This window comes from Schistocerca nitens, chromosome 6 (assembly GCF_023898315.1).
Source record: "Schistocerca nitens isolate TAMUIC-IGC-003100 chromosome 6, iqSchNite1.1, whole genome shotgun sequence".
In the NCBI taxonomy this organism is placed as follows: domain Eukaryota; kingdom Metazoa; phylum Arthropoda; class Insecta; order Orthoptera; family Acrididae; genus Schistocerca; species Schistocerca nitens.
In genome coordinates, this window is record NC_064619.1 from 170,823,155 (window position 1) to 170,849,774 (window position 26,620).

At 41.2% G+C, this 26,620-nt stretch overlaps 1 protein-coding gene across 2 annotated transcripts in view; it reads right to left on the reverse strand.

The window, feature by feature from the left end:
• Nucleotides 1-26,620, reverse strand: part of LOC126262436 (N-alpha-acetyltransferase 35, NatC auxiliary subunit) — a 135,169-nt gene that overhangs the window by 106,952 nt on the left and 1,597 nt on the right. For both annotated transcript variants that reach the window (XM_049959082.1, XM_049959083.1), the window contains exon 2: nt 4,291-4,388. In XM_049959082.1, coding sequence (XP_049815039.1) covers nt 4,291-4,388 — 98 coding nt within the window. The remainder of the gene's footprint in view (nt 1-4,290; nt 4,389-26,620) is intronic.

Below are 26,620 nucleotides of genomic sequence, written 5' to 3' on the forward strand. Positions count from 1 at the left end.
AACAATGGACAATGACAGTTGCATTCTCATATTTGTCAGGCAAATTACACTTTATTACTAGTGACATCGGGGTAATATATTTCAAATGTAAATATTCAATAAGGCACTGAAAAATCACCAAATTCATCAGCAAAAATAATGTAGCATGTTTTGAAGAAACATAGGAAGCAGCAAATAGATTATATAATTAACACTGACTAGACTGGAAGCCAGTATGATATGAATAAACAAACATATAACAAGACACTGGATTACAATGGTGCAGAGACTGTTTTGGTGAGAAACCACCCTGTCTTGCACAGTGCAGTACAGTTTAGCCACTTCAGGGAAACTGCTACCCCTTGTATTCTAGAGCCTGCCAGTATGTTCAGTCAAGTTGCTGCTACCATCAAGAAATTAGAAGAAGAACATGAGAATGTTGTCGTTACTTGCTCCAAGTCAGGGAAACAACGAAAGAGCTTTATGTAAAATTCTTGGAAACAACACTAAAACCATAAATTGCTAACAACAAATTCCTTCTATTGGTGGATTCATAGGGTGGCCAAGATGATTTGTCATTGTATGATAAGACATTCACCAATGAAGATGGCAAAGCAACATGTAATATTACGATCATTCCACCCACATGTACTCTTCTTGGTCAATGCTTTGGTGTATATTTCCACTGCCAAGCCAAAAATCTAATTAAAAAACTGTAAAGTGCTCCTGCATTGCTGCTACAACAACAACAACAACAACTATTGTCAAGAGAAGATTACATTACAATACATTCAATTGCACTGCATCAAACCAGTGCTCCTACTTTCACCCTAGTGATTTTATATGCTTGGTATGCATAAAAATTGATACGGCAGGCCTGTAAAACCGTGGCTCACAAGACACACCCTCTGTTGAGCACTCCCTCTTCATCTCTAGTCACATGGCATATCCACAGCCTTGCTGCAGCCTATGGTTTGCTTGTTTAACTGCAATTGAGTGGGACAGCTTCTCTTGAACTGTTTCCTCAATGTATAGGCTTTTGCACCTTCACTGGCTTTCCAACTTCGAAGAGGCATAACTGTTTTGCTAGTCCTCTTGGACTTGGTGTTTTGTTCAGATTTTTTCTCCTTATTATTGTGCTATTGGTCAGATTGTCATTACTGTGATTATTATTCTAGTTTTCATTTTGGTTGGTGCTATCGTTATTTTTCTAGAACGATTCTTAAGAATGTCGGGGGACAAAAAAAGAATACTGAAAACAGTGTTTTCAATGAGTGGGAGATTAAGTACATTTTTGTACACAATTTTGATGGAAGACCCCAATGTCTGACACATAAAAAATGCTTAAAATAAAGCAAAGGTAGTAATGTGGATCAAACTTTTACTCCATGTGCATCGCACGGGTGTCACTTCTATGACGAACAATGTGCTTTAGCAGATAAGTTGGAAAAAAAAGAAAGAAGTAGTACAAGGGGTGCCTGAATCACCACGTACTATACACAAGTTTAACTGTGTCATATGTGGTATGCTTAAAATTAGAAAAAGCACAGAAATGCTTCAGTGATGGCGTACTAGTGAAAGAATGTCCAACAGAAATGGCCAAAGTATTTGGTTGTGACAATGGCACTGAACATTTAAAAAAAAGATACTTTGTCATGTAGCACTGCCATAAGCCGAAATCTCCATAGGGGATATAGCATAAAAAGGAAACTAAACAATTTATTGCATTTTTTATTAATGATCAAATGTCATTTCCCTAGTTGCTGCAAACTGAAACAGAAATACAAGAAAGTACATTTTTTCAAGGTTTAAATCCAATACTGATGAAGTCTGTGATCAGTTTCATAGTTGTGTTAAAGATTGTAAGTCTCTAGAACCAGATACCACTTTCTTTAATAAACTACTGAATGTCTGTCTCGGCAGTGTTGAAACTGATCTTCAAGGAGAAGTGTTCAGTTTACAAAATGATCCATTCATGCTATCAAAAACAGAAAGAGATGCTGCAATTTTTGAATTAATGCCACAAGATCACTAACCAAAACCTGCAAACTTAGCCATTAAAATAAAGCCTTTTTTCGATTCAGCATACATTTGTGAATACATTTTCTTCAATGAAGTACATTGAATCTGCTCTGTGTTATGCAGTGACCACTGATTTGGTGGAACATAATCTTCGTTCCACTGCAATCCACAATGAAACTGACATTGCAGAGCTCAAGCCTAAGTTCAAGAAAACTGACCTAAATATTAAAATATCTCATTAATAGAAGTACAAGTGTTTGAGATAAATAACCAAGAAAAATGAAAGTTTTAGTAGTTTATGTCTTATGAAGTTTATGTTTAGGGAGTAGGTAGAGTTCACGATCCACGATGAGTGATACTGCAATTGGACAATTGGTCAGTGTGGTTGTGTCAGGCCATGATGGCACTGTTCAAGTAGAGCTGGAGGATGAAGTACTTGCTGAAGGCGAAGGTCTTGTGAGCCATGTCTTGACAGGTCTATTCTAGGAACTTTAAATGGTCCTCTACCTGCTCCTACTTACATAGTTTGAGCCAAATTGGTAAGACCCATCTTCCTGCACCCACTACTTGTTAGAAATAAAAAAGGAAAAATCTATCTGTTTCAAACTGTTTATTGTCTTCTATTAGGCAATGTATTGAATATAAACATTTCCAAAAAGTAAAAATTATATTTAAAATGTTTTGGATTAAAATTTATTATTCATGATTCAGATATCTGCTACTTGTTTGAAACAATATGACTAGTACATCGGCCCAGAACATAACTGCAGAGAAGGCTACAAGATGACATCAGCCACCAGAACACTGACTAGGACTGCACCATGACAGGAGTGGCACCTATAGGAAGAGAATATAAGTCTCGCTCCAGCTAGCCTCGACCCCACTACAAGAGTCACACTAGAAGACACACACTAGGAGAGCCGCACTTGAAGACAAATCGTCATCCTAACTCTTCAGTAGTGACTTATGTTTTGCTTGCATGGAAATTGTATGTATCAAAGGACATTGATTATTTGCATGTCACCATTTGCTTGCGACTCATCACTGTAAGAAGGCAAAAATAAGTACTGCCAATTCAATTTATTGTAATAAACTCCATTAATTACATTTGCTTGAATATTGTCTAGATATCCGAGAAAACAGCTTCCTAGGCACCCTATATTAGAGGAGTGTGCAGGATCCTACAGAAAACATGTTACTTGAACAAAAAAAAAAAAAAAAAAAAAAAATCACAAAATTACAACTTGCATAGCATGTTTCCTTTACAGAACAGAATGTTTAAAGCCAGAATAAATGGTGGCCTTAATAGTGGTAAGGCTATTACAATACTGCAATGCAAAATGAATGCTGAATGTTAACAGGGCACGATGATTCTAATCAGTATAGAAATGCACAACTGTTGGAGCCAAAGCTAAGCAGCAAAACAAGTTAAAAGTGAACTGACAACATTACCCATTTCCATGCTCAACTGACTGTCATAAATTATGTTGTTATAATCCACATATACTGATAAGTGGTGCCACTGACAGCAATACGCATGGTGAAGTTAGTGCAGTTTTGGTCACATAGTCTACAGCCAGGAGCTGACAGGTATGAGGATTACCATACCATTAATTCAACAAGTCATGCTTGCAAAAATAGTAACACGATTTTTTTTATTGAAGAATGAAACAATTGGTAGAAGCCAACCAAAGTGACATTCAGTTTGGATTCTGGGGAAAAATAGGAACACGTGAAGCAGTACTTCAAATTATGAGGTTATCAAAGATGTAATACAATGAGTGGAAGGTTACCTATAACTTGGGCAGAAGTTGCACATGTATAGAAGACTCAAAGAACATGAGAGGGAGGCAGTAATTGAAAAGAGAGTGGGACAGGATTGCTACCTATACCCCTTGTTATTCAATCTGTACATAGAGGGCACAGTGAAGGACAATGAGATTAAATTAGAAATGGAATTATAGTTTAGGGAGGGAAAAAAAAGAAAAAGAAAAAAAGAAAAAAAAATACATTACGGAAAGTCACTGACATTGTAATCCTGCGAGACAGCAGGTGGCTTGAAAAATCAGCACACCAGAGTGGATAGTATCCTCAAAAGTAGTTACAAAATGAATACCAACCAAAGTAAAACAAGTGTAATGGAGTGAGGTCAAAGTAAATGCTGAGGGGTTCAAGTTATGAAAGTAGACAGAAAAAGTAGGGACAAGTTTTATCATTTTGGCAGTAAAATAACTGATAATGCCAGAAGTAAACAGAACTTGCAACACTGACTGAGTCATTTGCCCTTACCTTTAACAGCTTTGAAGAATTCCTCAGTAACGTCTACCCAGTTGTAGTGAATAAATGGCAAAGGATGGCTAGGAATCTGTTCTGTGCCAACTCCAAAGCTGTAACATAAAATTAAGTAACATAAGATTTAAAAAGATTTGCATATAAGTTGGAGATACATTACTGCAAGTCACCTGGTACTCTGATGCCACAATACTTAGTCTAAGTGTTGGGAATGGTTAAATTAAATTCTACAGGGTCATTTTACTCCATCTGTACTAATTTCCATGAGCCATGTGAGTAAATGTACCTGCTTATGTGCTGCCACTTTGATATAGCTGGTTAAAATTATGGTGGTAAGCAAATTTTCCTTGCCTGTATTTAATTGGCAAGAGGAAGAGAGACTGTGGCTTAATATTCCTAATCAGCAATACCAATGTTTTGCATTTAACTTAAAACCACTCCACAATCTTACGTGGAGTGAGGGCAAGTAAAACTGTTGATGATGTTCCATTCATTAGAAAAGGATGATAAGCTTGGCCAAAGCTGGCTGTTCTAATGCTGTCAGAGGTTGGGATCATTCCACTGGATTCTCTTGCATCATTTGGAAGTTAATATTGATGGAGTCGTGGTGTTATGTATGATGGAGTGCAATTAAATACGAATATTATTCTGTTAGGGGGCAAAATATAAAAACTTGTGTGTTTGGGAGGGACAAATAAGTCAGTGCAATTAAATACGAATATTATTCTGTTAGGGGGCAAAATATAAAAACTTGTGTGTTTGGGAGGGACAAATAAGTCAGATTTCTCCACTACACCTTCATATAACAGTATGTCAGCTGATTTTGCCTAGCAAGGACTTTGTTAACTATGTCGTGTATGTGCACACAGCACTTTCCCCTTACAGTCTCACTCGAGCCTCCGACAGCTGACATCTCATGACGGAATCTAGTGCAATACAGCCTCCTAGCATAAGACATCATTTGAATTCCCACTCATAAAACCAAATTTGAGGACTAGTGCCTCAATGCTAACAGAAACAGCAGATTATCACACCAACACCTGCATATGCAAATGCAATGTAAGGCTGCATCTGTAAAAGTATATTCACAGTTAAATTTACACTGATGCAGACAACAAAACAGATCCATCAATCACTGAACACATACAGTCTTCCCAGTTACAGCTCTAGCATTCCCCCCATCATAACAGAAGGAGGAGGTTCCTTAATGGTAAAAAAAAAAAAAAAAAAAAAAAAAAAACACACACACACACACACACACACACACACACATACACCAGAGTAAAAGCTACATGATTAAGAAACTTCAACAGCCTTTGATATAAATGATGGAGGTATGGAGATAGAGGCACCATGCAACAAAACCATCTCTTTTTCCTAGTTCTGATTGAGCTCTGTCAGAGCTACCTCTTCCACAAAGGGAGAAAGTGATTAAGGAAGACAGCACTTTGTACTTCAGTGGAATATGAATAGTTAGAAGGTTTATATAGAAGAGAGAGAATTCAAGTCCTATGACTCCCTTTTGTTAAGGTATATAAGCTTTATAGGAAGGCTGATTTCAGTAATGAAAGGTCGGAGACTGGAGTTGCTACGTTTGTGAATGACTTTTATGACTTCTCATCTATCATGTTAAATATTTGACAACACGTTATAGCTGTATCGGTTTATGTTCCAGCTGTAACAATAGCTCCTCATGAATACATTAACAGTGTTCTCAAAGAAATTAATGCACACAATGTGCTTTGGGTTTCCTCTAACATCTCCCCCTAGAGCCAAATTTTAGAGCACCAGCTTCTATTCAACTTCTTGTATCTCCTAAATATGGATAATACTGCACAATTCCGGGACAAATTGGGATCCATCTCTGGCACAAACCTTGCAATATGTTCACCTGCCCATGGGAAGTGGTAAGTAATTTTCATTCCAGTGACTACCTCCATATCTCAATCCACTTAGCAGTGAGTGAGTGAGTGACTGGGTTAGTCCCATGTTCTGTGGATCATTTGCACAATTAATCTTAATGATCTGGGATGAGTCATTTTACATTCACATTACACATTAAAATACGTAATTTTCTCTTTTTAGTTAATTCCTACACATTACAAAATTAGAAATTTTTCTACATTATAGAAGGAGTTGTCAGGAGAAACTCTTGTCAGTTTCTTTTCAAATTAAACTTTGGTATCTGTCAGTCATTTTACATCACTGGGTAAGCAATCAACAATTTTGGAATACTTACTTCTTAAAAAAATGTCTACCTGATGATTGTGGGTGAGGACCACATGATATTCTTACAGCATGTTTTCGATCAATGCTCACTTTCCTTCTTAAAGCTGAGTTACACCAGAACATTATTCCATATGACATTATTAAATGAAAATATGTAAATTAAGTCAAGTTACTGATTTGTCTATCCTCAAGATTTGCAATGATTTGAAGTGCAAATGTGGCTGAACCAGGTTGTTTTAGGAGTTTGAAAATGTGTTTTTTCCTGTTCAAATTCTCATCGATGTGAACACCTAAAATTTTTGACACTTCTGCCTTAGCTACTATTTCCTCATCACGTGTTATGCTTATCATTGATGTAGTACCTCTAAATATGCAGAAATGAATAAGTTGTCTTTTTGATACCATCCACAGAAAATGGCTCAATAATACTTTTAAGGGCATTATTAATCATTTCTTGTCTTGCTAGGATTGATAACAATACTAAGGTCATCCACAAAAAGAACAAATTCTGCTTGTATGTTAGATGGAAGATCGTTTACATACAGGGTGATTCACAAAGATATGCAAATATTTTAATATATTATTCTGCAAGTGAAACTAAAGAAAAAAGTTCATATAAACATAGGTCCGCAAATGTTTAGTTACAGCTAATGAAAAATTTTGCCTGAAATTTAGCAACTTTGCTAATGTGAAGCCATCGAGAAACTGTATGAGGTTAAGGGGCTCCGGAAAGGCTCAAAATCATGAAAAGTTCAATTTTTACTTTTTTGCGTTTTCTGAATCTGCAGACTATTACCTTTTAATAGATATATAATTTATTCAATTCCGAAGACTACAACTATTTTTAAATTTTTTTTGAAATATGTTCTACATGGGTGTGACCCACTGTGGCGCTGTTAAACTGCTGTCAAATGGTGTTATTATTAACGTCCGTGTTCATCAGGTACATTTTAGTGATGTGAGATAAAGTATGTGTTGTGGCTAACCTGTGATGGTTCAATATATATCGCTGGTGTGATTGTCGATTGTTTCATGTTTATTTACTCTGTCGTTATCTCGAAAATATTCGTAATTAATTCTGTTTCTTGAGTCTCCGTTTTGTTGAAGTATAATAATGAGTAAAAGTAAAGTTATTAGAAATCCTCTGAAGGCTTTTAAGAAAAGGAGAAATGTTGGAAAGCCAAAGGTATGTGTTATTACTGTAAACAATAAAGACGATGAAAATCCCCAACATAGCTTGTGTCCCAAAGAAGAAGACAGTTGGTGTAAATATAACAAAGGATTGCTAACTGGTGAAGTGTACACTCATAAGCATAGTCTGCCTCATGCAATAATGGAGGTGATAAAACCTATTTTCAGAGACTTAGCAGCACCTGAACTGTTGAAAAAGTGTATTCACGGAAAAACTCAAAACCCCAATGAAAGTGTAAATAGTGTTATATGGTCAAGAATCCCCAAGACTGTATTTGTTGGAATAGAAACACTTCACTTTGGTGTGTATGATGCTGTTGCGACTTTCAATGATGGCAACATTGTAAGGTGCAAGGTATTTAGAAATATGGGAATGAAGATAGGTTCTAACATGGTACGAGCGATGCTTGCTTTAGACAAGGAACACCTTCGGGCAGCAGACAGGGCTGTAAAGAGTCTAGAAATACAAGCAAGAGTAAACAGGAGGAGGAACAAGAGGAAGCTGGAGGAGGAGTTTGCAGAGGATGAAGATAATCCATCCTATGCACCTGGAATGCATTAAAAAGTTAATCCAATCGTTGTCGCTCGATTCCCAAAACTTTAATTTTCTCATACTAATTACATGTTTTCTAAGGATCTTTCAAACATATTTGTTTCAAACTTTCAGTAAATGTTACACAGTACCTTCTTCATAATTTAACACAACCTTTTTCCAAAAAACTGTATATTTTTGAATATATAAATAAAAAATTGCAAAAAAATGTTGTGAATTTTCATTACAATTGAAAAAAAAATCATCTTTAATAACTGAACTAAAATTTTGTAAAATCCCTGTGTTAAGTTGTAGCCCATATTCCAATAAATAACCCGTAAAAAGTTCAACTTCCTACCTCAAATACTTTGTGAGGAAAGATGTAATTTATAAGTGTTATTTTAACATTGCAAGTATAGGGCGTTCCGGAGCCCCTTAAAGTAAATAATAATTTCTATTTATTTTGTTGTTATTGATCTGGCGAATCTAACAAAAGATGTCCCAGACGTGCATCTGCAGTAGTTTTCCAGAACATCCAGAGAAGCAAAGAAGTAATTTCATAAAATTTTTAATTTATTAACTACTTGACCCAATTTGTTTTTTAAAGTCCAGACAATTGCACGATGTTTTCAACGGAAGTTGTAGAGATTTTAATTTTGGAAAAATGATGGTAATAACATCAACTGAAACTGTATGAATGTATCAGATAATCTGCTTTTATTAATACCATAGTACATGTGAATTCACGTTAAATCAGAAAAAACAAAGCTCTGTGTTAAGGAAGTTGTACAGTGTACATACAATTTTACAATACAATCACAATAAATGTTCAAAAATGTCCGCACCAAGTTCAATGCATTTAGCTGCACGTCTATGAACATATTTTGTTGCACATTTCAGTTTCACAGAGTTGTTCTTAATTTTGTCTTTGCTTCTCTGGATGTTCTAGAAAACTACTGCAGATACACATCTGGGACATGTTTTATTAGATTCACCAGATCACCAACAACAAAATAAATGGAAATCGTGTTTTCCTTTAACCCCGTACAGTTTACCGATGGCTTCATATTAGCGAAGTTGCTACAAATCCAGGCAAAATCTTTTACTAGCCATAATTAAACAATCGCAGACCTACATTTATATGAACTTTTTTCTTTAGTTTTACTTGTAGAATAACATTTTAAAATATTTGCATATCTTCGTGAATCACTCTGTATATGAGAAACATAGTGGACCTAAGACAGGGCCTTGTGGAACCCCTTAAGTGATTTCTCCCCAGGTGAAAAATCTCCCCTGCTTAAATGACTGAATTATTAGGTATAACTTTTTCCATTCTTTTAGTCAGGTATTACACTATCCTTTGCTTTGTTACAATATCAATTCCATACATTCTCAGTTTATCCAGGAGAATATTGTGATTCACATAGTCAAACGAGTTATATACACTATGTTATTAAAAGTATCCGGACACCTGGCTGAAAATGACTTACAGGTTCGTGGCACCCCTCCATCGGTAATGCTGAAATTCAATATGGCGCTGGCCCACCCTTAGCCTTGATGACAGCTTCCACTCTCAGAGGCACACTTTCAATCAAGTGCTGGAAGGTTTATTGCGGAATGGCAGCCCATTCGCCATGGAGTGCTGCACTGGGGAGAGGTATCGATGTCAGTTGATGAGGCTTGGCACGAAGTTGGCATTCCAAAACATCCCAAAGGTGTTCTATAGGATTTAGGTCAGGACTCTGTGCAGGCCAGTCCATTACAGGGATGTTATTGTCGTGTAGCCACTCCATCACAGGCCGTGCATTATGAACAGGTGCTCGATCATGTTGAAAGATGCAATCACCATCCCCGAATTGCTCTTCAACAATGGGAAGCAAGAAGGTGCTTTAACATCAATGCAGGCTTGTGCTGTGATAGTGCCACGCAAAACAACGAGGGGTGAAAGCCCCATCCATGAAACACGTGACCACACCACAACACCACATCCTCCAAATGTTACTGTTGACACTACAAATGCTGGCACATGATGTTCACCAGGCATTCGCCATACCCACACCCTATCATCAGCTCATCACATTGTGTACCATGATTTGTCAATCCTCACAATGTTTTTCCACTGTTCAATCATCGAATGGTTATGCTTCTTACACCAAACGAGGCCTCGTTTGGCATTTACCGGCATGATGTGTGGCTTATGAGCAGCCGCTTGACCATGAAATCAAAGTTTTCTCACCTCCCGCCTAACTGTCGTAGTAATTGCAGTGCATCCTGATGCAGTTTGGAATTCCTGTGATGGTCTGGATAGATGTCTACCTATTACACATTATGACCCTCTTCAACTGTCGGCAGTCTCTTTCAGTCAACATACAAGGTCGGCCTGTACACTTTTGCGCTTTACGTGTCCCTTCACATTTCCGCTTCACTATTACATCGGAACTGTGGACCTAGGGATGTTTAGGAGTGTGGAAATCCCACATACAGATGTATGACACAAGTGACACCCAATTGCCTGATCACGTTCGAAGTCTGTGAGTTCCCGGACTGCCCCATTCTGCTCTCTCGTGATGTCTAATGACTACTGATGTTGCCAATATGGAGTACCTGGCAGTAGGTGGCAGCACAATGCACCTAATATGAAAAACGCACGTTTTTGGGGTGTCCAGATACTTTTGATTACATAGTGTAGGTACAAAAAATACCAATGGGTGCTATTTTATTATTCAGTGCTTGCAAAATTTGGTGAGAGAATGTATAAATGGCATTCTCAGTCGAACAACTCTTCTGAAATCCAAACTATGATTTACTGAGAATATAAATGTTGCTTAGGTGGGATGTTGTTTTGGAATAGATGACGAACCCAGAAATTTTGGAAAATAGTGCCAGTAGTCAAACAGACCAGTAGTTTTAAAACCTCTCCTTTCACCTTTCTTACAGCAAGTTTTGACACTGGCATATTTCAATCTCTCTGGAAAAATACCTGTAGTAAAGCTGTGAGGATGGGTAGCTCAGATGGTAGAGCACTTGCCCACGAAAGTCAAAGGTTGCGAGTTCGAGTCTCAGTCCAACACACAGTTTTAATCTGCCAGAAAGTTTCAGACTTCAGTATTAAGCTTGTTGTCGGAGTATTGATTTCTCACACAATGTGTATGTTCCTTGATTTTTTAATAACTTTTCTCAGCAACTTGGAGAAGTTTCCATAGTGTGCAACTAGGGCAGGATCTAAGAAAGAGAAAGAGACTGATACAGAGTTAGAGAGAGAGAGAGAGAGAGAGAGAGAGAGAGAGAGAGAGAGAGAGACATGGAACAGTAACTGGCATGTGTGTGGAGGAACAGGAAGGCAGCACTGCAAAGATTCAATAGTAGTTCATCTGTAAGGGATATAACAGCACTTCAGATAGCTGGAGATAAATCCAAGCAGATGTTCAAAGGAGCAAAAGCATGTCATGTAATAAATTCCTGTACCTATAAACCATTCCACTTCCTCAGACAAAGTACTGATATCAATAGACAATTTCTGGGAGAGGATGAATACATCAGCTCACTGTGTTATGAAGCTGCGAGAAGGAAGACACCAAATTTAATAGTAAACAAAACAGGTGCGAACAAAACAGATGTGGCAATTGGAATCAGCTCTTTCATTGGCTTATGATACCTCGCCTGGGACAACTAAGATTTGGATTGTTGTGTGTGTGTGTGTGTGTGTGTGTGTGTGTGTGTGTGCGTGTTTTAAATCAATATTTTGACCAGTTTGATGTAGCTTATCACAATTTCATCTTCTGGGGCAAAATCTTCATCTCGGAGTAGCATGCGAAACACCTCAGTTTGCTAACAAAAAGAAATCTTACTCTTTTTTTAAAGGCACAGAGGGACAAAATAAACTGAGTATAATTACTTTTTATGTTATTAAGTTAACCAGTTCCAAGTCTATAAAATACAGAATGGTGAATTAGGTGTACTTCAATGAGTTAGTATGTTTGTTAGTACCTGACTTGTCCTGTCTTCATTAAATGTGTGTACCATCATATGTCTGCGTATCTGATGCTTTCCTAACCTTAATCTGACAAATCTTATACCACTGCAAAATGGTCCTTGGGTGAAGAAATTACTAATACTGACTGCTATAATTCCAACACTCCACAGGAAACCATCTTAATATTCTTCCTGCAACCAAAAGAATATAGTACATTCCCTAGAAGCATGGCTTCAAATGAATCATTAACTATCATACTGTATGGATTCTGTAGTTTATTAAGGTAGTTAGCTTCCTTTACAAAAAAGCCACCTTGTGGGAGACTTATCTGATATAAAAAACACGTATGATAGTACTTTGGAGGCATAATATTATTTAAGATGGTGAGTTGCAGATAGGCACAATAAAAAGACTCACAAAATAAGGTTTTGGCCAACAAGGCCTTTGTCAAGTACACACACACACACACACGTTCGTGCCTGCGCAAATGCAACTCACCCACCCATGACCACAGTCTCTGGCAGCTGAACCCACAATACGAGCAGCAGCAGCAGCAGCAGTGGCAAATTGATGGAAGAGGCAACAGGGTGGTGGTAAGGAGAAGGCTGGGGCAGGGAGAGGGAGGGGAAGCTGCATAGGGGTACAGGACAGTAAAGTGCTGCTGGGGAGCTTGCACGGACAAGGTGGAGGGAGGGTAGGGCAGCTAGATGCAGTCATGAGATCAGACAGAGGCCTTCGTCATCACCCAGCCTAACCGAGGCATCGGGCTATGCTTCTACACACTCTGTTACAACCATCTAATTCGAGAAATTAATATGAATCAGTGCTCTGATTTCTTTCTATGTGCACACGTAAATCATTAAGTTATGGGATGATGCTGACATTCGATATTGGAATATTAATTTGATTTGCTCTCTTCTTTTAGAGCCACAGTTTCTTTTTCCAGAGATCTACAGTACTTACATAGCCTGTGAACTGACTGATTCATGTAGCAGAAAATGTGCAAATTGTCTATGAAACATAGTTAATCATAACATACTCTTAGTGTCATTCTCCTCCACCACTAAAATAAATTTCACTCTTTTCCAGTGTAATTTTTAGATGATTGATTGCTTAGGTACATCAAAAACTTCAGTTTGCTTTTTGAGAAAGTATGTACTACAAATGGAATGCATGTGTTGATATGTATTTGTTTTTCACTATAATAATCTCCTGAATGTGGTCAGTAGCTTGTACAGTTTGTACTGAGTTGGTCAATACATTTCTTTCAATCTTATGCTAAACTTTCTCCTACTTCCCTAATACTCATTTTTCTGGAGTTTTCATACCTGAAGTACACATCTTTTTTATGTCAGAATTACTGAAACAATAGTAATGTGGCCTAATCATTGGTATATATGGCGTCTATTTGACTTCCCTTCTGTGCTCACATTCATTTAATATGGAGCAGTAGAGCTGACTCATCATGACCATCATCTTTCCTTGTACTGATCTCAATGCACATCAAAAATTCGTTTCAGCTAATTCATATACATTCATGAGTTAGCTGCCTGAGATGAAACACAAGTGACACCTCCCTCTTGGTGAACATGTTGCCTATGCTTAAAGTATAGAATTAGAACAAACTTTACAGTGGTGGACAAGATGATTTATGGTAGTGGATTCTGTAATCTAGCAGTTGCCAAACATTGAATAGCTTAGACTGTTATTCCGTTTATTCTTGCATTCATTGTCTCACTGAAGAAAGAAAACCATAGCACACAGCCCACCCTAGACACAATGCAAAAACTTTTGACCTAGCTTAACTCTAGTCAATATGACAGCTTCTATTAGTCTTGTACAAGACAAAAAGAAGTCACTTAAATGGACATAGGAAAGCACTGAGGAGGTCCATCCTCCATTTACCTGAATAAGGAGGTATATACACCAGCTTCTCTATATTTATGGAAGGAAAGTCTGATATGATATACATGTATCTATGTAACAAGAAGGTAATCACTTACTCACCAATCTCCTAGCAGTGGAGAGAGAGATCTGTGACTGCCACTGGGCCTGGTCCAGACTTTAGTCTAAATTGGACTGTCTGGTTGGGGAGAGAAAATATTCCTAACACACAAATACAAAATTTCCAGAAACACACAACCTCAACCAAATATTACAACTAGGAGGGTAAGTAGGCAGTGAAGCACTTTCGGTGAAAGACATTGGACTTCACATAGTCAATGTGACTATCCCACTACTCAAGCAATTTTGAAATCCATGAAAAACAAAATTTGGCTGACCAGTTGGTGATTTTGGGTCCCTCCCTCCTTGCTATTCTTTACTTAAAAATTACTTTTTCTGGGTGAATTTTCTGAAACTACCACTGCTCTGTTTATTTGTATCCATTTTTAGCCTATACATAGTGCAGATATTAATCTTTATCAATAATCAGGCAAAGTAATACTTAGGAATGTAGAATCTGAAATCAGTGTTAATATAAAATACCTATCTGTGTAGGCAGAACATGTATGAGTATCAAGGTGGTTTCAAATCCTCCAGTATTTTCAGGCAGAATACACACACAACTCATCATTATGAGGCTTTTTCTTAATTAACTTCTTGATTTTTTTTCCTTATTCCTAAATGCTGTCTCTGATGTTGTCATGTAATGGACAGCTAAGTACCAATTATAATAGTTCATGACAGAAGGGACTGTCAAGGGTCATGCTGTAAAGAAACTTCTAAGGAAACAGAGATTCAAAAATGGCTCTGAGCACTATGGGACTCAACTGCTGTGGTCATAAGTCCCCTAGGACTTAGAACTACTTAAACCTAACTAACCTAAGGACATCACACACATCCATGCCCGAGGCAGGATTCGAACCTGCGACCGTAGCAGTCGCACGGTTCCGGACTGCACGCCTAGAACCGCGAGACCACCGCGGCCGGCGAAACAGAGATTACTGCATAACATGGGGCCAACAGGAATGTTTGAGATGAGTCGTTGACCTTGGCCAGTGACGTAATGTTAATGGCTGCATGTCATATTTGGTATACTTTCCCAGTTTTGTTATTCATTGGTGAAGAAAACGAATTTGAAAGGGGAAAAAAAAGAAGGGAAAAAAATATCAATAGTGTTTGCAGCATTTGTTGCATGTTTCCTGTGTGTCTGATCAAAACCAACGACTCGTACTGAACATTGCTCTACATCCCATAATAGGTACACAACAAAGCCTAGGGCTACAGGTAAAGATACATTGAATGAAACATGCCTCGCTGTCAAGACAGCAATGTGTGAAACCTTCAATGACTACTACAGCAGAATATTATCAAAAGATCTTTCACGAAACCCACAGAAATTCCGGTCATATGTAAAGGTTGTTAGTGGTATTGAAGTTAGTGTCCAACCACTCACACAGGAAACAGAAACTGAGAGCAGCAAAGCAAAAGCAGAAATGCTTAACTCTGTTTTCAAAAGTTCCATTCCAAAGGAAAACCCTGGAGTGTTTCACCAATTTAATTCTCGTATCACTGAAAAGACAAGAAACAGATGTCAGTGTCAGTGGCATTGAGAAATAGCTATAATCATTGAAACTGAACAAAGCCCCTAGCTAGATGGAATTACTGACGGACTCTATACCCAATTTGTGGCTGAGTGTGCCCCTCTACTAACTATAATCTATCACAGATCCCTCAAACAAAAAAATGCTGCTCAACAGCTGGAAAAAGCACAGGTCACACTCATCTAGAAGAAGGGTAGCAGATATGACTCACCACTATTCTTGACATCCATTTGTGTAGATCTTAGAACACAAACAGAGATCAATCTTAGAACATATACTGAGATCAAACATAATGAGGACCTCAAACAGAATGACCTCCTCCATATCAACCCAGAACGTATTTCAAAAACATCAGTCATGTGAAACTCAACTCGCATTTATCTTACATGACATACTGAAAGCCAAGCGTTTTACTCAGTAACACACCTACACTTATTCTCAAAAGTATAAATGTGTATATCAAGTGAAATTTGTGACTGGATTGAAGATTGTTTGGTAGGGAAGACTCAGCAAATTATCTTGTATGGAGACTCACTGACAAATGTATGTGTAACTTTGGGTGTTGGTTGGTTGATTATAGGGACCAAACTAATAGTTCATCAGCCACTTTGTCCTCGAACACACAGGTGTACATTACATGACTTTACATGATAGATGGCCTACCACACAAAAACCAGGGAAAGAAAGCCCCAAGGTCTATCAAAGGTTAACGAAGGCTAGATAAGGGACAACAAGGAAGAAAGTGGGGATATAAAAAGAAAGGCAGGTGACATGCCCTCTTTAGGAAGCAGCCGGAAGCCCCTGAAAACAGAATGCAATGAGGAGACATACATCCCCCATCCCCTGCCACCTACCACAGGTATTCCACTCGGACTGCCAAGGGGAAACATGGACAGGGCAAGAGAAGCACAGGCACACATAAGATGAACAAGTCAAACAGATCGTGCAAACAGCTGGGCAGAGTAAAAGAGCAGGAGGGATGAGGGCCTGGGTGGACCACCAAGCCCAGACAGCTGCAGCCCTGTCTGGGCATAGGAAGCAACAGAGCATTCTGCCAACCCCTCAATGGGCTGATATTTTTAAGTCCCCCCCCCCCTTCCTCTTGAAGAGAGTGGTAAAAGCCGCCTTCACAAATAAAACATAAAACTAAGTCAGCCGCTTAGGCATTGTCTCCAAATATCAGGGGGAGTGAGTCAGAGAGATTAAGAGTCTGCTGCAGGGTGGCTAGTTTGGATAGCCCAGCAAAATGTGGATCGCCATCACATGGGAACCAGTACAGTGGGGTGGGTCCTCGTGACAAAAGGAGATGACCATGAGTCAGCGAAGTACGGCCAATGCAGAACTGGCAAAGGACAGTACAGTTCTTGTGAGAGGCCTGCACAGAGGACCTCCAAGGATTTTTAGTCTCCTTTATCACCTGTAGTTAGTTTGGTGAAGTCAGAGTGGCCATTCCATATTCCAGATCCCTAAAACTTGATGGCGTAGCACCAATCGGAGGTCTATTTACAGAATACGTAATTCAAGAGTTGGCTTATTGACAGCCAACCTGGCTAATCTATCGGCAAGTTTATTCCCCAGGATCCCAACATGTCCTGGGATCTAGACGAAGGTCACTGAGCATCCACCACCATTCAAGGACCTATGGGGAACCCTAGATAGCCAAGACATAGGGGTGGCGAGAGTAACACTGGTCACGAGCTTGCAAACCGCTCAAGGACTCAATACAAATTAGAAAGGTCTCAACGAAGCAGGGACGGGTATGCTCAAGAACACGAGGGATGGCGACCAACTCTGTAGATAAAACACTACAGCCACCCAGCAAGGAGTGCAGTTCAATGTGTTTGCCACGAGTATAAGCAAAGCCTACGTGATCAGCAACAATCAAGCCATAAGACTACTTCTGAACCTAGGGATGCATCAAGGATGGAGAAAAATGGATAGAGAAGGACTTTGGGAGAGAACAAATCTTCCGAACCTTGTGATAGGTCAAGATGAAGCTGTGGCTGAGGAATGTACCATGGAGGTTTATGTAGGAGGAGTTGGGGGGTTGTTTTGGGGAAGGAGACCAGACAGAGAGGTCATCGGTCTCATCGGATTAGGGAAGGAAGTCGGCCATGCCCTTTGAAAGGAACCATCCCGGCATTTGCCTGGAGCGATTTAGGGAAATCATGGAAAACCTAAATCAGGATGGCCGGACGCGGGATTGAACCGTCGTCCTCCCGAATGCGAGTCCAGTGTTTAACCACTGCGCCACCTCGCTCGGTATATGTAGGAGGATTCAGAGGAGAGGCAGGAGAGGAAACAGCTGTAGTTAGAGAGGATGGGCCGGATGCAGATTGCAATCGCAATCCCTGATCTGGGCCACTGTTGCAGCAGACTAATTTCCATGTTTGGAAAGAGGAGATGGTAGTTTGGGTGCTTAGGGGACCTGCAAACATGCGTAGCACAACTGACATGCCATTTTTGGTGCCTGATCCACAATGGAGGGATCCCAGCCTGAGTAAACTGTTCCCAGGACTACTTTGAAAGGCTCCTGTCACAAGTGGTGTATCGGATCCAGTATCTGCAATGCTGAGGGTGATGCCAAACCACACACCCAACTCCCATAATCAACGCAGGCCTTTATCATGGCTTTGTAAAGCTACAGAAGGGTAGGGTCATCTGCACCCCAGCTGGTGTTACTCAGGCAGTGAAGTGTACTATGGTGCAGCCAGCACTTTCACATAAGCTGGCGAGGATGTGGAATCCACGTCAAACGAACATTAAAGACCAGTCCAAAAATGCAGTAAGTCTCTACCACATTGAGTAGTTGGTTGTTGTGGTAAAGTTCGGGTTATGGGTGAACGGTATGATATTTACAGAAGTGCATGACGCGAACCTTGAAGGCTGAAAACCAGAAGCCATGGGTGACGGCCCATTACTGCACCATTTGTATAGCACTTTGCAGTAGACATTCAACAATACCCATACTAGAAGAGCAATAGTGAAGACAAAAGTTGTCAGCATACAAGGAGGGTGATACTGAGGACGCCACAGCTGCTGATGGACCACTGATGGCTACTAGAAAGAGAGGGACTTTCAGTACAGAGCCCTATGGGACATCATTCTCTTGTATATAGGTGTAGGGGGGGGGGGGGGGGGGAGACTGTGAGAAGCATAACTTGAACCCGGAACATATGGTGTGACAGGAAATTCTGGATAAATATCTGGAGCGGGCCCGAGAGACCCACTAGTGTAATGTAGCAAGGATGTGGTGTCATAATCCTTTTGCGGGTTGAAGAAGACAGCTATAAGGTGTTGACATTGGGCCAAAGCTGTTTGGGTGGCAGACTACGGGTAAACCAGATTAACAGTAGTGGAATGGCCTTGGCGAAAACTTTCCTGGGATGGAGCCAGAAGACCCTGAGACTCAAGGAGCCAACACAGCCGTCAGCTCACCATGAAGTCAAGCAACTTACAGAGAACAATGGCAAGACTAATTGGGTGATAACTATCCATCACTAAAGAGTGCTTAACTGGTTTCAGCACTGGGACAATGATGCTTTCTTGCCATTGCAGCGGGAACTTTCCCTCATTCCAGATGCAGTTAAAGATGGCAAGGATATTATGATGATGATGATCCACCAGTAGGTGCTGATCATTTGGTTGTGGATGCAGTCCAGCCCTGGAGCTGTATCAGGGCAGTGGGCTACAACCCAGACGAATTCCCAATCACTGAGTGGAGAATTATATGGCTCTATGTGGCATGCAGTAAAAGATAATTTCTTTCGCTCCTTCCACTGTTTTAGAACACGAAAAAAAATTCAATAATTCCCAGATGCTGAGGCTCGAGTACAATGCACAGCAAAAATTTCAGCGACAGCATCTGATCTGGGTCAGAGGAGACAGTACCTTTTTAAGGTGATATCAGGTACACCTGCAGGTGCCTGGTATCTGTAGAAATGTCCAATCTTAGCCCAAACCTGCAAAGGAGAGGTGTGTGGTTCGATGATTGAAACATACGTTACGAGCATTCTCACATCTGTCGTTTTATTAGATGGTAGACCTGGACACAGAACCACTTAAAGGCAATGGTTGGTAGGTTTAAAGGAGGGGGGAAGGGACCAAACTACAAGGTCATAGGTATCTTGTTCCCGGTAAAATAATTACACAAGGGAAAGAAGAAGAGAAAGGAGACGTACAGCACAACAACAGGAGAATGGAAGAACCGGAAGAACAACAGAAGGACAACCAACACTACTATGGACAAAACAAGAAAAGAAAACCATAAAGGGAAGCAAGAATCACGTGGAGGGGATAAAAACAAGAGAGCACATGATCGTGCCTGGCTGACCATGAGAATAAAAAGGGAAAGCTAGCCACTCTGCAACACATGAAACCATCCAGCCTAAAAGCATTAGAGTGGAGAACACAAAGGGATAAAAGACTTACGCGAAATCTTATATAGAATGATAAAACCCACCATCATGTATAAAACATAAAACTAAATTAGTCAATGAGGCACGGTCAGCTAAAATTAATGGCAACGAGTGCGATAATGGAAGCATCTGTCTCAAGGCAGCCAAAAGAGGACAGCTCACCAAGATATGGGCCACTGTCAGCCGAGCGCCACACCGACAATGAGGTGGGTCATCACGGCATAGGAGGTAGCCATGTGTCACCCAAGTGTGGCCAATGTGGTGCCGACAGAGAACCACAGACACCCTGCGAGAGGCCCGCGTGGAAGTCTTCCACACATTCGTAGTCTCCTTAATGGAATGCAGTTTGGTATGCGTACTGAGGTTACGCCATTCTCTCTCCCAAAGCCGCAAAAATCTTACGGCGTAGTACTGAACGCAGATCAGTTGTAGAGAAGCCAGTCTCCATAAGCGGTTTCCGCGTAGCCTGTTTGGCCAGCCTGTCGGCAAGTTCGTTGCCCGGGATTCCGACGTGACCTAGGGTCCAGACAAACACCACTGAACGATTGGACTGTTCCAGGGCATAGATGTCTCCTGGATGGTCGCAACCAAAGGATGATGAGGGTAGTACTAGTCGATAGCTTGTAGGCTGCTTAAGCAGTCAGTACACAAAAGAAACGACTCCCCAGGGCATGAACGGATGTGCCCAAGAGCACGAGATACAGCCACCAGCTCAGCAGTGACCAGCCATCGGCCAAGGAATGCTGTTCAATATGCCCTCAATGGACATACGCGAAGCCGACGTGACCATCAGCCATCGGTGTAAACCACTTCAGCCGGCCAGAGTGGCCGTGCGGTTCTGGGCGCTGCAGTCTGGAACTGAGCGACCGCTGCGGTCGCAGGTTCGAATCCTGCCTCGGGCATGGATGTGTGTGATGTCCTTAGGTTAGTTAGGTTTAATTAGTTCTAAGTTCTAAGCGACTAATGACCTCAGAAGTTAAGTCGCATAGTGCTCAGAGCCATTTGTAAACCACTTCATGGCCTCGGTACATGTCAAGAATCGAGAGGAAGTGGCTGCGGAGAGCCGCAGGGTTAACTGAGTCCTTCGGGTCATGTGAAAGGTCCAGGTGGAGCTCTGTCCTAGGTGTACACTGTGGAGGTGCATGTGAATGGACATCAAGTATAGGTGGTAAAGGCAAGTACTCCAGTTCAGAAAGAAGGGATGAGACATGAACTGCAATTGGAAGCCCTGACCTGGGTCACCAATGCCAGAGATGAACCACCATGGGTGGGAAAAGGAGAAAGTAATTCGGATGCGCAGGAGAACTAAAAATGTGTGCAACGTAACTGGCCAGCAGTTGTGCCCGCCTAACTTCCAAGGAGGGGGACTCCGACCTCCACCAGGACACTAGTCACCGGACTCTTCCTAAAAGCTCCTGTTGCTAGTTGAACGACACAGTGGTGCACTAGGTCGAGTAAACACAATGCTGAATGCGCCGCTGCCATAAACCCACAGTCCAGGTGGGACTGAACAAGGGCTCTGTAGAGCTGCAGCAGAGTAGAGTGATCTGCACTCCAGTTTGTGTTGCTCAGGCAGTGGAGGACATTGAGGTGCTGCCGGCACTTCCGCTTACGCTGGCTGATGCAGGTGAGGAGGCCAAATCAATAGGGTGTTGAAAACCAGTCCTAAGAATCAATATATCTCCACTACAGTGAGTGGATTGTCATTAAGGTAAAGTTCTGGTTCCGGATGAACGGTGCAACGCCAACATAAGCGCATAACACACAACTTTGCAGCCGAACAATGGAAACTGTGGGCTAGAGCCCATGACTGCACGTTATGGATGGCTCCCTGTAGGTGCCGCTCAGCAACAGCAGTACTTGTGGAGCAGTACGAAATGCAGAAGTCGTCTGCGTACAGAGAAGGTGAGACGGACAGCCCTACAACTGCTGATAGACCATTAATGGCCACTAAAAAGAGAGATACATTCAATTCAGAGCCCTGCAGGACCCCATTCTCCCGGATATGGGGGGCTGTGGAAGGCACCAACTTGGTCATGGAAAGTACGAAGCGACAGGACATTTTGGATAAAAATCAGGAGGGGGGGTCTTGGAGACCCACTCGTATAATGTGGCAAGGATATGATGTCACCAGGTTGTTTCATACGCTTTTCGTAAATCAAAAAAGACGGCAACCAGGTGTTGGCGTCTGGGAAAGACTGTATGGCAGACTCGAGGGACACAAGATTATCAGTGGTAGAGTGACCATGGAGGAAGCCGCCCTGATATGGAGTCAGTAGGTCGCGTGAACTCCAGGACCCAACCCAACTGCCGACACACCATAAGTTCCAGCAGCTTACTAAGAACGTTGGTGAGGCTGATGGGCCGAGAACTATCCACATCAAGTGGAGTTTTTACTGGGTTTGAGCACCAGAATGATGATTCTCTCCTGCCACAGCGATGGAAAGATGCCATCGCACCAGATCTGGTTGAAGATGGAGGTGGTGTCGCTGGTAGTAAAATGAGTGATGTTTAATCATCTGGCTGTGGATCCAGTCTGGCCCAGGAGCAGTATCGGGGCAATGTGCAAGGGCACTGAGGAGCTCTCACTCTGTAAATGAGGCGTTATAGGGTTCACTGTGACGTGTAATGAATGAGAGGACTCTCCCTTTCAGCCACCATTTGAGAGTGCGAAAGGCTAATTCTCCAGTGCAGAGGCTTGAGCATAGTGCTCAGCAATCGCGATTGCGTTGGTAGATAACATGCCATTTATGTTAACAGCGTGAACAGCTGTTGGGGTGTGGTACCCAAAAACACGATGATCCTTGCCCAGATTTGGGAAGGTGACATATGGCACCCAATGGTCAAGACGTAGTTGTAGTCAACTGCTCGATCATCACATCGATGTTCCCGTGTGGGGGAAGATTCAACGGTGACAGCAGTGGTGAAAGTTTCCCAGTCCGCCTTGTTTAAAGCCCATCTGGATAGGCATCTGAATGCTTGATGCCAGGGCAGTGACAGGAAGATGGGGAAGTGGTCACTACCACACAGGTCATCATGACCTCTCCATTGGATAGATGGGAGAAGTCCTGGGCTGCAAATTTACAAATCAATGGCCAAGTAACTACCATGAGCCACACTGAAATGTGTGGTGGCCCCAGTATTTAAGAAGCAGAGGTTGAACTGATACAGTCAAGTTTCAACATCTCCGCCTCGGCCAGTAAGGACGTTGCCACCATACAAGGGGCTATAGGTGTTAAAATCTCCCAAAAATAGTAAAGATTTAGGGAGTTGACCAATCAGTGCAGCTAATACATTCAGGGGTACAGCACCATCTTGAGGAAGATATACACTGGAGACAGTTATTTCCTGCGTCGTCCTTATTCTGACAGCCACAGCTTCAAGAGGGATTTGAAGGGGCACAGTTTCACAACAGATTGAGTTTAGGACATAAACACAACCTCCACCTGACACTCGATTATAGTTCCTAAAGTTCCTGTAATATCCCTTATAGGCGTGGAGGGCAGGGGTCCACATTGCCGGGAACCAGGTTTCCTGGAGGGCAATGCAGAAAGCACGAGTAAAGCTTAATAGTTGGCATAGCTCAGCCAGGGGGTGGAAAAAACTGCCGCAATTCCACTGGAAGATGACGTCATCGTGAGACTGGGAGGCATGGAACATTCAATGAGGCAGTTTACGTCTCAGGGTCACCTGCTGCCACTGACTTATTGCCTGAGCAGTCTATAGCCAATGTGTCTGAGGGTCCAGTGAAACCCAGGTCCTCAGCAGATTCCAGAATCTCCACCTCATCCTCAGACGCGGAGCTTGTAGGTAACGTTGGTGTGGGCACCACCACAATTCCCTTGGTCTTGGGGATCATCTTTTTGGATTTCTCTCGCTGCTCCTTGGGTTTCCCTGGCTGGGAGTACTTCACTAATTCAGTCTCCGGAACTGAGGATGAGCGTAAAGCCCTACGACCACCTGCTTTTGGGCTCTTCAGCCATTGGCGGGTGTCATCTTTCCCACTAGCAGATGGAGTGACCCAACGGACTACTCCCTAGCGAGAGGAGCCAAAGAAGACTTACACTTCTCCGGCACGGAAGTGGGGAATGGTATCCTCAATTGTTGGGGGGGGGGGGGGGGGGAGTTACCCCTGAAGTAGGTGGTGCAGGAGCAACAGAGAGGGAAGTGCCCCCCACCATCAAGGGGGCACGTGTGCTTCTGGCTCTGAGAGGTAACTGGGGTTGGCAGAGCTGACGGGGCTAGAACTGTCGTAGGGGCGGCGTAAGGCGATTTCATACGTACTAGATGAAGGCGATCAAATTTTCTCTTAGCCTCAGTGTAGGTCAGTCGGTCCAGAGTCTTGTACTCCATGATTTTCCTTTCTTTCGGAGTTGGGAGCCCCCGAGAGGTAACTTCGGGTGTACTATAGGGAACTGTGTTGAGTCCCTTGCTGTTCACGTTGTATATTAATGCCCTTCCAGAAAATATTAATAACAACCTCAGACACTTCACAGATAATTCAGTTATCTACAATGAAGTACAGTCTGAAAGAAGCTGCACAATATTCAGTCAGATCTTGGTGAGATTTCAAAGTGGTGCACAGATTGGCAACTTGCTTTAAATGTTCAAAAATGTAAAACTGCACATTTCAAAAAATGAAAGAAAGTAGTATCCTATGACTACAGTATGAACGAGTAGCATCAACCGAAAAATGTGATTTCATCCATCTGCTTTGTCCCGTGACTTAACTGTGTAATATGGTGTGGTATGATGTGAAGTCATGGTGTTTTTGAATCGTGTCATATTAGTAGATGGCATGTTGTAGCATTTGGTGGTGCTCTCTTGTGCTAGGTGTTGGGCTGAGTGTGTCAGGTTGTTATTGAAAGAGATTGTGGCAGTTTGCTAGTGAATTGCTTTGATTTTGTGAATAGTGGCTGATGGATTCATGTTTGTTGGGAATTATTAGTGCTACAAGTTTCTTATGGCCAGAGATTCAATACTATTTTTCATTTTTTGTCAGTCATGGATAGCGGCTTTGGTTCATAAGTATCTGTCTGAGGTTTTATTCTTTGTTATTGTAATATGTATAGCATGTGAATTTATAGTTGTTTGTGTACATCAAAATTCATGATGATGCAAGTTGTCGGGAATTTCTGGGTTTTTCTTGTTAGTGTTTGGTAACTGTTTTGATTTGTAAATGTAAGTATTGTGGATTTGGTTAGTGAGTTTTGGTTTGTTATACTGTAGACTTAGTTTCAGATAGATAGGGTAAGAGAATGTTTGGATAACAGATGTGTCAATTTGAGTGTCGGTTTTTGGTCCTGTGGACTCCGTTTTAGCTGCCAAATAGGTCAAGTGAAATTTGGGGTATCTTGTTCTGGATTTGTGCTTTGGTTAGTGGTACTGAGGGCTTCGTAGAGGCTATATAGGTCAACTGAAATTTGTAATACTGGGCTTTTTACTTTTAGGAAGGACTGCAAAGAAATTACAGAGTTCTCAGTTCAGTAAGTCGTACAAAATACTAATGAGAATTCTTTAAAGAAGAATGGAAACCTGATAGAAGCTGATCTTGGGGAATAACAACTGGGATTCTGGAGAAATATAGGAACACGCAAGCTAATAAAGAGCCTACAACTTATCTTAGAAGATAAGTTAAGGACATGCAAACCTAAATTTATAGCATTTGTAGAATTAAATAAAGCTTTTTACAATGTGGACTGGAATACACTACTTAAATTCCTGAAGGTATTGGGGGTACAATACAGGGAGCAAAAGATTATTTATAGCTTGTAAAGAAAGCAGATGGCAGTTATGAGTCACGTGGCGCGAAAGGGAAGCAGTGGTTGAGAAGGTAGTGGGACAGGCTTGTAGTCTATCTTTTATGTCTTTCAATCTGTACACTGAGCAAGCAATAACAGAAAGCAAAGAAAAATTTGGAGTAGGAATTAAGGTTCAGGGAGAAGAAATAAAAACTCTGCTGGCATTATAATGCTGTCAGAGTTGGCAAAAGACTTGAAAGAGCGGTTGAGCAGAAAGGACAGTGTCTTGTAAAGAGGATATAAAATGATCCTCAACAAAAGTAAAACAAGGATAATGGAATGAAATCAAGTTAAGTCAGGTGATGCTGAGGGAATTAGTTCAGGAAACAAAGCACTTAAAGTAGTACATGAGTTTTGCTATTTGGGCAGTAAAAGGAAGTCTTTTCTGAAGGTATTTGTCTGGTGGATAACCATGTATGGAAGGGAAACATGAATAATAAACAGTTTAGACAGGAAGAGAATAGAACTCTTCAAAATGTGGTGCTACAGAAGAATGCTGAAGATTAGATGGGTAGATCACATAACTAATGAGGAGGTATTAAACAGAACTGAGGGGAAAAGAAATTTGTGACAAACTGAGTAGAAGAAGGGATCAGTCAATAGGATACAATCTGAGACATCAAGGGATCACAAATTTA